This window comes from Ranitomeya variabilis, chromosome 1, assembly GCF_051348905.1.
Source record: "Ranitomeya variabilis isolate aRanVar5 chromosome 1, aRanVar5.hap1, whole genome shotgun sequence".
Lineage (NCBI taxonomy): Eukaryota > Metazoa > Chordata > Amphibia > Anura > Dendrobatidae > Ranitomeya > Ranitomeya variabilis.
The window spans coordinates 17,735,128-17,752,101 of NC_135232.1; the positions used below are offsets into that span (position 1 = coordinate 17,735,128).

Sequence of the window (16,974 nt, forward strand, 5' to 3'; positions counted from 1 at the left end):
GGAGAGGAGACTAGAGACCTGCAAGGGAGGAGGCTAGAGACCTGCATGGGAGGAGACTAGAGACCTGTAGGGGAGGAGGCTAGAGACCTGTGGGGGAAGAGGCTAGAAACCTTTGGGGGAGGAGGCTAGAAACCTGCAGGGGAGGAGACTAGAGACCTGCAGGAGAGGAGGCTAGAGACCTGCAGGGGAGGAGGCTAGAGACCTGCAGGGGGGAGGCTAGAGACCTGCAGGGGGGAGGCTAGAGACCTGCAGGGGAGGAGGCTAGAGACCTGCAGGGGAGGAGGCTAGAGACCTGCAAGGGAGGAGACTAGAGACCTGCAGGAGAGGAGGCTAGAGACCTGCAGGAGAGGAGGCTAGAGACCTGTGGGGGAGGAGGCTAGAGACCTGCAGGTGAGGAGACTGGAGACCTGCAGGGGAGGAGACTGGAGACCTGAAGAGGGGAAGGAGTCTGGAGACCTGCAGGGAAGGAGACAGCCCACCTGTAGGGGAGGAGACTAGAGACCTGTAGGGGAGGAGGCTAGAGACCTGTGGGGGAGGAGGCTAGAAACCTGTGGGGGAGGAGGCTAGAAACCTGCATGGGAGGAGACTAGAGACCTGCAAGAGAGGAGGCTAGAGACCTGCATGGGAGGAGACTAGAGACCTGTAGGGGAGGAGGCTAGAGACCTGTGGGGGAGGAGGCTAGAAACCTGCGAGGGAGGAGGCTAGAGACCTGCAGGGGAGGAGGCTAGAGACCTGCAGGGGAGGAGGCTAGAGACCTGCAGGGGAGGAGGCTAGAGACCTGCAGGGGAGGAGGCTAGAGACCTGCAGGGGAGGAGGCTAGAGACCTGCAGGGGAGGAGGCTAGAGACCTGCAGGGGAGGAGGCTAGAGACCTGCAGGAGAGGAGGCTAGAGACCTGCAGGAGAGGAGGCTAGAGACCTGCAGGGGAGGAGGCTAGAAACCTGCAGGGGAGGAGACATAGTGATAAGTCTTCCCCAAAAGCGGAGGTCGGATTTATAGTGAGTGGATAACCGACCTGTAGAACTCTAACAGAAAAAGACTTATTCTGTGTGATACAATGGGCCCGTGATGTGGCAGCCATGGAGCGTTCTACCAACATTGCACCATTTACTAATGTTTGATGTCCTAGAGTTCTCTTACGGCAGTCATCATATGGTGTAAGTCTTATCTGTCTCCGCTAGACCTAATCTATGTAGACATGCCACCAGCCCTGGAGAGCGTGAATGCAAGCATGGACAACTCGCTCTTTGGATATTTCCTATGTCCCCATTATTGTAAAGCGGGCAGAAATGAACGATTGCAAAGAACCACATAAAAGTAAGAGATCACATACAATATGAACTGTTCTGTGTCACAAAATGGTTTATATATATATACACAATACCCAAATATATACATATTTCCAGCACCATCTCTGCTCAACTATGGAAGAATAAAGGAGGTGAATCTAATCACATAACATGGCGAAGATCAGATCACATGCAACAGTCACTACAGCCAGACAAGACCATGGAGGCCACTCCAGTCAGTCACCTTCAAGGAGATCAGCGATGACAGTCACACTAGAGAGTGAGAGAGAGTCATTACAGGGAGACAAGACCATGGAGGCCACTCCAGTCAGTCACCTTCAAGGAGATCAGCGATGATAGTCACACTAGAGAGTGAGAGTCATTACAGGGAGACAAGACCATGGAGGCCACTCCAGTCAGTCACCTTCAAGGAGATCAGCGATGACAGTCACACTAGAGAGTGAGAGAGAGTCATTACAGGGAGACAAGACCATGGAGGCCACTCCAGTCAATCACCTTCAAGGAGATCAGCGATGACAGTCACAGTAGAGTGTGAGAGAGAGTCATTACAGGGAGACAAGACCATGGAGGCCACTCCAGTCAGTCACCTTCAAGGAGATCAGCGATGACAGTCACACTAGAGAGTGAGAGTCATTACAGGGAGACAAGACCATGGAGGCCACTCCAGTCAGTCACCTTCAAGGAGATCAGCGATGACAGTCACACTAGAGAGTGAGAGAGAGTCATTACAGGGAGACAAGACCATGGAGGTCACTCCAGTCAATCAACTGCGAGGGGATCACAGACTGCAGTCACAGGAAACAGAGCTAGAACAAAGTCACAGGACTATAGAGTCAATCAATATGAAGGAAATCAGGGCAGTCACAGTGAATTGCTAAAGCCATGAAAGTCTGTTTAGGTCAGAATTGTCACTCAACAAAGAGATTAGGTCACGCTTGGGAAAACACAGTCAGAACAGCTAGACAAAATCATGGAGGTCAACCAGGAACACAACCTGGAGAAATTACACAAGACAGCGCCGGAGGTCAATATGAAGAACATTAGAACAGATACAGAAGGTTGGTGCAGCCAGACAACATCATGAAGGTCATTCCACAATTGAGCACAAATCAATAGCAAGTGTTGTCAGATAGAACCTAATTATGATTGTGTGATGTGAGTGTGGATCCACCTGGATCAGTTTCGAGTCTGGGTGGAGGATCTGTCCCAATTCCTTTTCTATACAAAGTCATAGAGAAGAGAAGGTTGGTTTGGCCAGACAAGAATAAGGAGGTCAATTCTGTCACTGCATAGATGAATTATGACATGAGACCGATGGGTGGTGGGACCAGACAAGACCATGGAGATCCAGCCAGTAAAACGATGAGGAAAAAAATCAGGACAGCTGAAATTACTCAAAGCAGTCACACAATAGTACAACCATAGATGTAGAGTAGATATTGGCAGAGCCAAGCAATGTCCGTAGGACCAGCCACCGGTGTAATGTCTATGGCCCGCCACAGGCATAGAAACATCTGGAAAGTAACAGAAGGATCCGCCAAGGAACATCTCATGTCTGCAGCCGAATACAGGAGATACTAGAGTCTGGCGAGGCCGAGGTCCAGGGTAGAGGCACCAACATAACATAGACATAATGGGGACAGTCACTGTACAGGACATTACCGCTATTATACAACATGGGCAGCTTACACCGGGCTGGTGACACAGAAACCAATGCCGTGAACATGGAGAAGATCAGAGAAGTGTCCAGGGGTCTCACCCCGCCACCCATGAACTATGATGGGTGGTATCTACATGGCAGTGAATTGCTGTCCCTGGAACATGGCGTGCAGCCCTCACACCGCTAGCATGCATGTGCTGAGTGAGGACACAGGCGGCTCCTGGACATATTTAGCTTCATGAACTGCTTCGCTAGCGCTCGGATATGAACATATAGAGCAACATAGGAAAATTGTGCTGAACTGTCAAATGCCACGATCTACGTGTGATCCTATAGTCTGTGCAGGCGGCGTGGAGCGATCGTCCGGTGAAGAAAGGTCTATGTGATAGCAGCAAAATATAGTGTTCAATGAACTCCAGCCTGATCACAGCGGCCAGAAGGGGGCGCCTCGCTCAGGATAACACCGGGTGGTCTCTGGAGAGTTTATCAAGACCCGGCTGCATCTGAAGAAGAGGGGCCACTGTAGTGCATATTGTGATCCCCCGCCATGCAGTGTCGCATCCTGGCAGGAGATCCTTGTCTGCCCCCGGTGGACAATCCTTGTACTGCAGCTCCTTTATTCTGGCAAAAGTCACCGTTGTCAGCGCATTTTTGTCGCGTTATCTTACAGAAGAGCTGAAAACACTTGACGGCTCGTCCACATCAGCACAGGACTGAATTCCTGCTTTTCAAGGCGATTACAAAATCTGGTTCTCTGTAAAGAAGGAAACACAAAGTCTTAAACTTTCTTCCGCAATACTTACACAAAAATGATGCTCAATTACACTGATGTCACTGACATAAAGTGGAGCAAACATATAACCTGCGGCTCTGTGACCGCACACAGGAACACAAGTCACCACTGTCCACAACATACTGATGTCTCTTATGGACGGATTTAACGGATGCCAGGATCCATCTCCTCCAAGCTCCAGTCCCCAATGTACATAACCCAAAATACCCCAAATGAGCGAAAATATCACCTACAACATACGAGAGAGATATCGGGGGTCCAAGAGCCACTGACAACACTTACTGGGCAGAGTCTTCAGGTGTATGGCCGTCAGGAAGTTAGTCTTTATCCCTCCGTCTTTTACCGTCCTCCCAACTCTTACCCTTTACAACAAAAAGACAAGACATTAGGAAACTTGTCAAAACCATGATCAAAGTTATCTTATAAAATCCTACTATCTAAAACTGGTGTAAAAAACTCAATAAAAACAATATGCAATAGAATATCACTACTATAATACTGCTCCTATGAACAAAAATATAACTACTATAATACTGCTCCTATGTACAAGAATATAACTACTATAATACTGCCCTCTATGTACAAGAATATAACTACTATAATACTGCCCCTATGTACAAGAATATAACTACTATAATACTGCTCTTATGTATAAGAATATAACTACTATAATACTGCTCCTATGTACAAGAATATAACTACTATAATACTGCTCCTATGTACAAGAATATAACTACTATAATACTGCCCCTATGTACAAGAATATAACTACTATAATACTGCCCCTATGTACAAGAATATAACTACTATAATACTGCCCCTATGTACAAGAATATAACTACTATAATACTGCCCTATATACAAGAATATAACCACTATAATACTGCTCCTATGTACAAGAATATAACTACTATAATACTGCCCCTATGTACAAGAATATAACTACTATAATACTGCTCCTATGTACAAGAATATAACTACTATAATACTGCCCTCTATGTACAAGAATATAACTACTATAATACTGCCCCTATGTACAAGAATATAACTACTATAATACTGCTCCTATGTACAAGAATATAACTACTATAATACTGCCCCTATGTACAAGAATATAACTACTATAATACTGCCCCTATGTACAAGAATATAACTACTATAATACTGCTCCTATGTACAAGAATATAACTACTATAATACTGCTCCTATGTACAAGAATATAACTACTATAATACTGCTCCTATGTACAAGAATATAACTATTATAATACTGCTCCTATGTACAAGAATATAACTACTATAATACTGCTCCTATGTGCAAGAATATAACTACTATAATACTGCTCCTATGTACAAGAATATTACTACCATAATACTGCTCCTATGTACAAGAATATAACTACTATAATACTGCTCCTATGTACAAGAATATAACTACTATAATACTGCTCCTATGTACAAGAATATAACTACTATAATACTGCTCCTATGTACAAGAATATTACTACCATAATACTGCTCCTATGTACAAGAATATAACTACTATAATACTGCTCCTATGTACAAGAATATTACTACCATAATACTGCTCCTATGTACAAGAATATAACTACTATAATACTGCTCCTATGTACAAGAATATAACTACTATAATACTGCTCCTATGTACAAGAATATAACTACTATAATACTGCTCCTATGTACAAGAATATAACTACTATAATACTGCTCATATGTACAAGAATATAACTACTATAATACTGCCCCTATGTACAAGAATATAACTACTATAATACTGTCCCTATGTACAAGAATATAACTACTATAATACTGCCCCTATGTACAAGAATATAACTACTATAATACTGCTCCCTATGTACGAGAATATAACTACTATAATACTGCCCCCTATGTACAAGAATATAACTACTATAATACTGTCCCTATGTACAAGAATATAACTACTATAATACTGCTCCTATGTACAAGAATATAACTACTATAATACTGCCCCTATGTACAAGAATATAACTACTATAATACTGTCCCTATGTACAAGAATATAACTACTATAATACTGCCCCTATGTACAAGAATATAACTACTATAATACTGCTCCCTATGTACAAGAATATAACTACTATAATACTGCCCCTATGTACAAGAATATAACTACTATAATACTGCTCCATATACAAGAATATAACTACTGTAATACTGCTCCTATGTACAAGAATATAACTACTATAATACTGCTCCATATACAAGAATATAACTACTGTAATACTGCTCCTATGTACAAGAATATAACTACTATAATACTGCTCCTATGTACAAGAATATAACTACTATAATACTGCTCCTATGTACAAGAATATTACTACCATAATACTGCTCCTATATACAAGAATATAACTACTATAATACTGCTCCTATGTACAAGAATATTACTACCATAATACTGCTCCTATGTACAAGAATATAACTACTATAATACTGCTCCTATGTACAAGAATATAACTACTATAATACTGCTCCTATGTACAAGAATATAACTACTATAATACTGCTCCTATGTACAAGAATATAACTACTATAATACTGCTCATATGTACAAGAATATAACTACTATAATACTGCCCCTATGTACAAGAATATAACTACTATAATACTGTCCCTATGTACAAGAATATAACTACTATAATACTGCCCCTATGTACAAGAATATAACTATTATAATACTGCTCCCTATGTACGAGAATATAACTACTATAATACTGCCCCCTATGTACAAGAATATAACTACTATAATACTGTCCCTATGTACAAGAATATAACTACTATAATACTGCCCCTATGTACAAGAATATAACTACTATAATACTGCTCCCTATGTACAAGAATATAACTACTATAATACTGCCCCTATGTACAAGAATATAACTACTATAATACTGCCCCTATGTACAAGAATATAACTACTATAATACTGTCCCTATGTACAAGAATATAACTACTATAATACTGCCCCTATGTACAAGAATATAACTACTATAATACTGCTCCCTATGTACAAGAATATAACTACTATAATACTGCCCCTATGTACAAGAATATAACTACTATAATACTGCTCCATATACAAGAATATAACTACTGTAATACTGCTCCTATGTACAAGAATATAACTACTATAATACTGCTCCATATACAAGAATATAACTACTGTAATACTGCTCCTATGTACAAGAATATAACTACTATAATACTGCTCCATATACAATATAACTACTGTAATACTGCCCCCTATGTACAAGAATATAACTACTATAATACTGCCCCTATATACAAGAATATAACTACTATAATAGTGCCCCTATGTACAAGAATATAACTACTATAATACTGCCCCTATATACAAGAATATAACTACTATAATACTGCCCTTATGTACAAGAATATAACTACTATAATACTGCCCCTATGTACAACAATATAACTACTATAATAGTGCCCCTATGTACAAGAATATAACTACTATAATACTGCCCCTATATACAAGAATATAACTACTATAATACTGCCCTTATGTACAAGAATATAACTACTATAATACTGCCCCTATGTACAACAATATAACTACTATAATACTGCCCCATGTACAAGAATATAACTACTATAATACTGCTCCTATGTACAAGAATATAACTACTATAATACTGCTCCTATGTACAAGAATATAACTACTATAATACTGCCCCTATGTACAAGAATATAACTACTATAATACTGCTCCTATGTACAAGAATATAACTACTATAATACTGCCCCTATGTACAAGAATATAACTACTATAATACTGCTCCTATGAACAAAAATATAACTACTATAATACTGCCCCTATGTACAAGAGTATAACTGCTATAATACTGCTCCTATGTACAAGAATATAACTACTATACTACTGCTCCTATGTACAAGAATATAACTACTATAATACTGCCTCTATGTACAAGAATATAACTACTATAATACTGCACCTATGTACAAGAATATAACTACTATAATACTGCTCCTATGTACAAGAATATAACTACTATAATACTGCCTCCTATGTACAAGAATATAACTACTATAATACTGCTCCTATGTACAAGAATATAACTACTATAATACTGCTCCTATGTACAAGAATATAACTACTATAATACTGCCCCTATGTACAAGAATATAACTACTATAATACTTCCCCCTATGTACAAGAATATAACTACTATAATACTGCTCCTATGTACAAGAATATAACTACTATAATACTGCTCCCATGTACAAGAATATAACTACTATAATACTGCTCCTATGTATAAGAATATAACTACTATAATACTGCTCCTATGTACAAGAATATAACTACTATAATACTGCTCCTATGTACAAGAATATAACTACTATAATACTGCTCCTATGTACAAGAATAAAACTACTATAATACTGCCCCTATGTACAAGAATATAACTACTATAATACTGCTCCTATGTACAAGAATATAACTACTATAATACTGCTCCTATGTACAAGAATATAACTACTATAATACTGCCCCTATGTACAAGAATATAACTACTATAATACTGCTCCTGTGTACAAGAATATAACTACTATAATACTGCTCCTATGTACAAGAATATAACTACTATAATACTGCTCCTATATACAAGAATATAACTACTATAATACTGCCTCCTATGTACAAGAATATAACTACTATAATACTGCCCCCTATGTACAAGAATATAACTACTATAATACTGCCCCTATATACAAGAATATAACTACTATAATACTGCCTCTATGTACAAGAATATAACTACTATAATACTGCCTCTATGTACAAGAATATAACTACTATAATACTGCTCCTATGTACAAGAATATAACTACTATAATACTGCTCCTATGTACAAGAATATAACTACTATAACACTGCCTCTATGTACAAGAATATCACTACTATAATACTGCCCCCTATGTACAAGAATATAACTACTATAATATTACTCCCTATGTACAAGAATATAACTACTATAATACTGCCCCTGTGTACAAGAATATAACCACTATAATACTGCCCCTATGTACAAGAGTATAACTACTATAATACTGCTCCTATGTACAAGAATATAACTACTATAACACTGCCTCTATGTACAAGAATATCACTACTATAATACTGCCCCCTATGTACAAGAATATAACTACTATAATACTGCCCATGTACAAGAATATAACTATATAATACTGCCGCTATGTACAAAAATATAACTACTATAATACTGCCCCTATGTACAAGAATATAACTACTATACTACTGCTTCTATGTACAAGAATATAACTACTATAATACTGCCCCTATGTACAAGAATATAACTACTATAATACTGCCCCTATGTACAAGAATATAACTATATAATACTGCCGCTATGTACAAAAATATAACTACTATAATACTGCCCCTATGTACAAGAATATAACTACTATACTACTGCCCCTATGTACAAGAATATAACTACTATAATTCCTACCCCCTATGTACAAGAATATAACTACTATAATATTACTCCCTATGTACAAGAATATAACTACTATAATACTGCCCCTATGTACAAAAATAAAACTACTATAATACTGCCCCTATGTACAAGAATATAACTAATATAATACTGCCCCTATGTACAAGAATAAAACTACTATAATACTGCCCCTATGTACAAGAATATAACTACTATAATACTGCCCCTATATACAAGAATATAACTACTATAATACTGCCCCTATGTAGAAGAATATAACTACTATAATACTGCCCCTATGTACAAGAATATAACTAATATAATACTGCCCCTATGTACAAGAATATAACTACTATAATACTACTCCTATGTACAAGAATATAACCACTATAATACTGCTCCTATGTACAAAAATATAACTACTATAATACTGCACCTATGTACAAGAATATAACTACTATAATGCTGCCCCTATGTACAAGAATATAACTACTATAATACTGCTCCTATGTACAAAAATATAACTACTATAATACTGCTCCCTATATACAAGAATATAACTACTATAATACTTCCCATATGTACAAGTATATAACTACTATAATACTGCTCCTATGTACAAGAATATAACTACTATAATACTGCTCCTATGTACAAAAATATAACTACTATAATACTGCTCCCTATATACAAGAATATAACTACTATAATACTTCCCATATGTACAAGAATATAACTACTATAATACTGCCCCCTATGTACAAGAATATAACTAATATAATACTGCCCCTATGTACAAGAATATAACTACTATAATACTGCTCCTATGTACAAGAATATAACTACTATAATACTGCCCCTATGTACAAGAATATAACTACTATAACAATGCCGCTATGTACAAGAATATAACTACTATAATACTGCCCCTATGTACAAGAATATAACTACTATAATACTGCCCCTATGTACAAGAATATAACTACTATAATACTGCCCCTATGTACAAGAATATAACTATATAATACTGCCCCTATGTACAAGAATATAACTACTATAATACTGCTCCTATGTGCAAGAATATAACTACTATAATACTGCCCCTATGTACAAGAATATAACTGCTATAATACTGCCTCTATGTACAAGAATATAACTACTATAATACTGCCCCTATGTACAAGAATATAACTACTATAATACTGCCCCTATGTACAAGAATATAACTACTATAATACTGCTCCTATATACAAGAATATACCTACTATAATACTGCCCCTATGTACAAGAATATAACTACTATAATACTGCTCCTATATACAAGAATATAACTACTATAATACTGCCCCCTATGTAGAATATAACTAATATAATACTGCCCCTATGTACAAGAATATAACTACTATAATACTGCTCCTATGTACAAGAATATAACTACTATAATACTGCCCCTATGTATAAGAATATATCTACTATAATTCTGCTCCTATGTACAAGAATATAACTACTATAATACTGCCCCTATGTACAAGAATATAACTACTATAATACTGCTCCTATGTACAAGAATATAACTACTATAATACTGCTCCTATGTACAAGAATATAACTACTATAATACTGCCCCTATGTACAAGAATATAACTACTATAATACTGCTCCTATGTACAAGAATATAACTACTATAATACTGCTCCTATGTACAAGAATATAACTACTATAATACTGCCCCCTATGTACAAGAATATAACTACTATAATACTGCCCCTATGTATAAGAATATAGCTATTCACTGCTTTGTAAGGTTTATTTTAATAAGTGTAAAATAAATACTATTATACTGTGATTTCTGTGGCAGGGAACCTCAGTGATTAGCGGCAGCGCCGCCTGTGCCTTACTGTTAGTGTTTCTGCCTTTCTCACTATAGGTCTTGTGCTTGAGCCTTAGTAAAACACTAAGTGTATAGAGGGGTCCGCTCCGTACTGACGTATTACGATGAGACCCCCGTGTCTGCTGAGAATCTACAGAGAGCAGAGTAATCACAGGAAATGTCTATAAATGCACAGAGCGGTGTCTGCGCCTCCACAGTTGTAATCTTTCTACTCACCAGATGAGGGCGCCAATAGCTAAAAAGACGACAAACACTATAAAAGCGAAAATCCCCAGCGAGATTATTACGGCCACTTTCTCCCCGGGATCTGCAGGGCGATAAAAATCCAATCAGTGCACATCTCATAGCGCCTTTCTGTGCACTCAGAATAACCCGCAGTATGTCTTACAGAATTGGAGAGCGGTCTCCGCCATATTAATAGAGGGGAATCTATTCATCCCATTGAAGAACACAACAGTAGACTAGAGTGGCAGATAACAGAGAGAAATAGATTGCATCGACTTGCTTAGCACATGGAGAGGAGACAGTCAGCCAGTCCAACATCCCGTAACATTTATACTGATAGCAGCCGCAGCGCTAATGACGGCAGCCGGCGCTATTACAGCTCGTGGCACAACAATACTTTACCGATGGGCTCCTTCACTTGAGGCTCCGGCTCTTCTGTAGTGGTTTCGTTACTGACCTCCGGGACCGACTCTGGAGGGAGCAGAGAAGAGGCAGAGTCAGTCACAGGCGACATAATACAAAGTAGAAAAGATCTCCGACCAAGCTGAGGCCAAGGGGCACCGGACAAACAAAACCTACGTGGCCTTCAACCCATAAGAACTTACTGTAGCCTCCATGATCCATGGAAGTTCCTCGGAGGAGGGGCTATGATATCTGTAGGGTCTGATTGGTACATGATGGGAGGTGATGGTGAGACACAGCCAAACTGCACACCCCAGATATCAGTCCAGAGTTATGGTGGTCATCTCTAGGAGCTCCACTAGGCAGACTGAGGTGCCACCATGTTGCTATCTCATGCCCTCACCTGGTATCTCTTCGCTGGTCCACGGTGTGGCTCTGACTTCCACGCTCCATTCACTCCAGTTACCGGCGTCGAGGAAATCTCTAGCGCTGACCTGCACAATGTGCTCCAGGCCTATGAACGCGTCTGTGATGATGTCCGTCAGGTTGGCCGTCTCCACCTTCCCCGGAGGAACATGAGAACAATTAGAGGGTGCAGTGATTGACCTGTGTGTACGGTGACGTGAAGGACCAGGTTCTTACCGTGGACCACAACATGTGAAGTACTGGTCGGTATTGTAGACGGAACTTCAGCTGAAAATGTGGCTCCAAGGGCCACGTGGATGGATAAGCCCAAGTGACCCGCAGCCGTCTGGGGGCATGAGGGATGGGCTCCGCTACCAGGATCTCTGGGGGGTCTGGCTTAACTGCAGCACAAAACAATGAATGACAGTAATGGTGTAACGTCCCTGTACAGAGACCCCACCGTGGTATCCTCAGAGGACTCCTCTCACCTATAGACTGCACATTGAAGTCCAGGATCCTGAAGCTGGAGCCCAGCGGATTCTCCTCCGTAATGTTCATCTGATAGGACGTCCACAGCTTGGAGTTCCTCACGGAGCACTTGTTAGGATGTCGGACGTCCTGCAGACAGATCTCCGGGCTGCTCCTGTCCACCCTGCAAAATAACAGGATCATATGTAATCCCCCTGTAGTAACATCCGGCCACACAGAGAGGAAGCGCAAGAGGAATGACTGTCCCCATTCCTGACACATCGGCACAGTCCTAATCATAATTATCATCTCCCCTCCATATTCGCTTAATTAGCAGAATTTCAATAAATTAACTCATTAACAAATTGATCAGTGGGGAAAGGGTTAACAAAAGGCAGTAAAAGTGGTTATAATAAAAAACAGCCGCAGGGTCAATGCTCAACTAAGAGACATCACCGATGATGTATAAACACAGCTCGTGAGAGAGGCAGAGTCTCCCCGGAGCAAAGGTGGTCGGGAGTCACTGATCTGTGAACAATTGCATCCTGAAATCGTGGAACAACTTTGTTCCACAATGTCAAATTACGAAGACTGTGAATATCTTCCAACTGCAGGACATAATATCAGAAGAGTCAGAGATTCTGGAGAAATCCATGTGCACAAGAGACGAGGCCAACGGTCAGTACCGGAGGCTCGTGATCTGCGGCCCTCAGGTGGCACTGCATTACATACAGGCACGAATCACTGCATAGGCTCAGGGAAACTTCCAGAAATCATGGACTGTGATCACAGGTCCCCGTGCAATCCACAGATGCAAGTGAAAGCTCCGTCATGTAAAGAAGAAGCTGTATATCTGCACAGTCCAGAAACACTGCCGTCTTCTCTGGGCTAAAGCTCATTGAAAATGGAAGGAGGAAAAATGGAAAACTGTCCTGTGGTCGTGTCGTAGAGAAAAATTGTAAAATCCATAAAGACATCTCCGGAGAGGAGACATATCACCCTCAAATTGAATATATGGGATTAATTATAACTGGGGAAGTGAGAAAGAGCTTCAGCCTCCAATGAAGTAGGACCTACTGCCGTGAACAGGTAATTACAACAAGGGATCTGCTGAGAACCAGCCAAGAAGTCTAGGATTCATATACTCTGAGACGGAGAAGTACAGGGACTTACTCTGTTCAAAGGAAGTATCTCAGGCTATCTGGAGCCAGTGGTCAGTGATGAATATTGGAATTTGCTTTGATCCAATATTTATTGGAGATATATTTTTGGCGTCGGAGCGAAGGGAACAATATAACGCATTCACTCACATTACTGTAAGGCCATTCTAACCCTTCCAACTTAATATTGGGGTCTGATGGATGATGATATCCATGATAAGTTTCATCTCTATAGAAAGATAAAATCGTGATGGGAAACATGACAACAATATCTCCTACCTGGGACCTCCAGGGGCAAAGATGTCCTGGAAGTCGGGGACCTCAAAGTTCTAAATGACCTAGCCCCCCCCCCCCACCACCACCACCTTTGAGCTCATCAAGGTGAGTACATGAACATAACTTGATTCAATAAAAAAAAACCAAAGTTTAGATTTTTGACATTTGTCAGTCCTGGGAGGTACAGTTTGCTGTGGTACTGTCTGTTTTCCTAAAAGGAGTACCACCCTCCACTAAGCTCTGTGCCATTTCCGTGACATCAGGTTTAGTACTTTTTCTTATCCCTTATATGTTATGTAATTGTATATAACATTTTGTTTTCTTGCCATTTGGTAACATCTTTGCATATTTTTTTATAAACACTGCCTACATTTTCGGATGAAAGATTTAAAATGCAATAGCTCTGTTCTTTTTGTTCTGTAAACCGCACCCCTGAAGACATACGCAATCTGCAACGGGTGTCCAATCAGCCTGTATAAACGTTTGGTGGTGGCAGAGGGTAGTTCTTTTTGTCATTGTGGAGTTGGCAGTGATCGTATCGGAGTACATATATACAGTGGCATGGAAAAGTTTGGGCACACCTGCTCAAAATTATTGTTATTGTGAACAGTTAAGCAAGTTGAAGATGGAATGATCTCTAAAAGGCCTAAAGTTAAAAATGACATTTCCTTTGTATTTTATGAAAAAAAATGTTATTTTTTACATTTTAAAAACTGAAAAAAAAAAAAATGGGCTGATGCAAAAGTTTGGAGATTTTTGGAGATTTGTGAGCTCAGATAACTTTGACCAAGGTTTCAGACCTTAATTAGCCTATTAGGGTTATGGCTTGTTCACTATCATCGTTGGAAATGAACCGGTGATGCAAGTCTCCCAGCTTTATAAAAATTCAGCCTCCTCTAACCTTGTGCCAAAAAAGAAGCAGCCATGGGATCTTCTAAGCAGCTGCCGAGCACTCAAAATGAAAATGGAGGAGGCCCACAAAGCAGGAGAAGGTTATAAGAAGATATCAAAGTGTTTTCAAGTTGCTTTTTTCTGTTTGAAATGTAATTAAGAAATGACAGTTACCAGGAACAGTGGAGGTCAAGATAAGGTCTGGAGGACCAAGCAAAATTTCAGTGAGAGTTGCTCGAAGAGTTGCTCGAAGGATTGCTAGAGAGGAAAATCAAAACCCCTGCTTGGCTACAAAAGACCTTCAGAAAGATTTAGCAGACTCTTGGGTTCTCGTACAATATTGTTCTGTTCAGAGACACCTGAACAAATATGGCCTTCATGGAAGAGTCATCAGAAGAAATCCTCTCCTGCATCCTCACCAGAAAATTCAGCTTCATAAGTATGCAAAAGAATAACTAACCAAGCCTGATGCATTTTGGAGACAAGTCATGTGGACCAATTAAGTAAAATAGAAGGGTTAAGCCACAGAAAAAAGACACAGAATTTCAGGAAGAGAACATGCCACTGTATGCACATATATATACTCCATGTGTTGGAATTGAATGTGTATATACTATACGCTCACTGTGTGTTCCCCAATGTCCGGCCTAGTAGTGGAAGCAGCTGCCACCTCGTCCATCACTCGTCAGTAATTGTCCTGACAATTAGAGGCAGTGGTGTTGCGTTCCTTGACAAATTTGTGGCAGCAGTGGGATCACAGATCATTAGTGATCTGAGGTGAGCAATCATCTCTGTCACTTAAAACTTGCCAGGTCCATGCGTGGATTCTGTGCAAAGTTCTGCGGATTGGACCCAGTTTACTCATACCTGGGACAATACTGTACGTGTAGTGGTTACATCCTTCCGTCTCTCTGGTTTTTCTGGTCAATCTTTTATTTGGCGAGTGACGGCTAAGATGGCAGCTGTTTATAAGAAGCACGAGAAAGCGGTGCTGATCCTTTTATGTGAAGAGTGAGGTCTCGTTGGGTCAGACAAAACCAAAGTGATGTTCATCTGTGCCTTGATGGAGGATGATGCCTGGCACCAAAACGATGTGGCTCAAGAGCCTGAGACAAGTGAAGCACCAGGCTGCCCAACTGTGGATCCGGTTCCACAACAGTCCGACTCAGGGGAGACCGGCAGCAGCCATAGCTCCCACATACTGGATACAACGCAGAAGATCTGCTAAGGGGGCGGCGTTACACTCCATTCCTGCAGCACAACACAACGTCTGCGCTGCTCCTCGGGGGCACGAGGCCAAGACACAAGGGAAGAGGCTGACCCAGACGTCAACTGTGGTCAGAACTCAAGCAGCTGCAGGAGTCGGGGGGTTAATGAGAGCCCTGGGATCTTCCATTCATGGATACATGACCAGGCCGTGAGTCACAGACATAACTGTCTTCAAGGAATCTCAGAAGGATCCAAGACCCAGATTACATCACGTTACAGCCGAGGAGACTGATCATTGGGCAAAAGTCTCATTCTTCTGACCGCGTGGTTTATCCCGGGAAACTTAATTCGTGGAGAAGTTATTTAATACCCCTCTATAGGTCCTGGGATCGCAACGAAAATCATCCGTCGCTGTCCTGGGTTCAAATCCCACCAAGGACAACATCTGCAAGGAGTTTGTATGTTCTCCCCGTGATTGCGTGGGTTTCCTCCGCTTTCCTCTCACATTCCAAAGACATAGGGAACTTAGATTGTGAGCCCCATCGGGGACAGCAATGATAATGTGTGCAAACTGTAAAGCGCTGCGGAATACGTTAGTGCTATATAAAAATAAAGATTATTTATTCACCGCTCACCTCTCTGGCCCCTCATCTCTTCACTGCTCATCTCTCTGGCCCCTCACCGCTCTGGCCCCTCAGCTCCTCACCGCTCACCTCT

General features: G+C 40.4%; 1 protein-coding gene across 4 annotated transcripts in view; it reads right to left on the reverse strand.

Annotated features, from left to right (window-relative positions):
- IL11RA (interleukin 11 receptor subunit alpha) overlaps positions 1-16,974 on the reverse strand; it is a 173,520-nt gene that overhangs the window by 1,676 nt on the left and 154,870 nt on the right. For 2 of the 4 annotated variants that reach the window (XR_013220941.1, XR_013220939.1), the window contains exons 6-12: positions 12,742-12,905; positions 12,491-12,654; positions 12,252-12,408; positions 11,849-11,917; positions 11,438-11,528; positions 4,044-4,123; positions 408-3,722 (exon numbers count right to left, since the gene is read on the reverse strand). Coding sequence is in view for 1 of the 4 variants with exons in the window: in XM_077281309.1 (XP_077137424.1) it covers positions 3,706-3,722; positions 4,044-4,123; positions 11,438-11,528; positions 11,849-11,917; positions 12,252-12,408; positions 12,491-12,654; positions 12,742-12,905 (742 nt within the window). In the remaining 3 variants the exon portion in view is untranslated. Of the gene's footprint in view, positions 1-142; positions 3,723-4,043; positions 4,124-11,437; positions 11,529-11,848; positions 11,918-12,251; positions 12,409-12,490; positions 12,655-12,741; positions 12,906-16,974 lie in introns of those variants that run through there. The other 2 variants (XR_013220940.1, XM_077281309.1) reach the window with 2 other exon arrangements.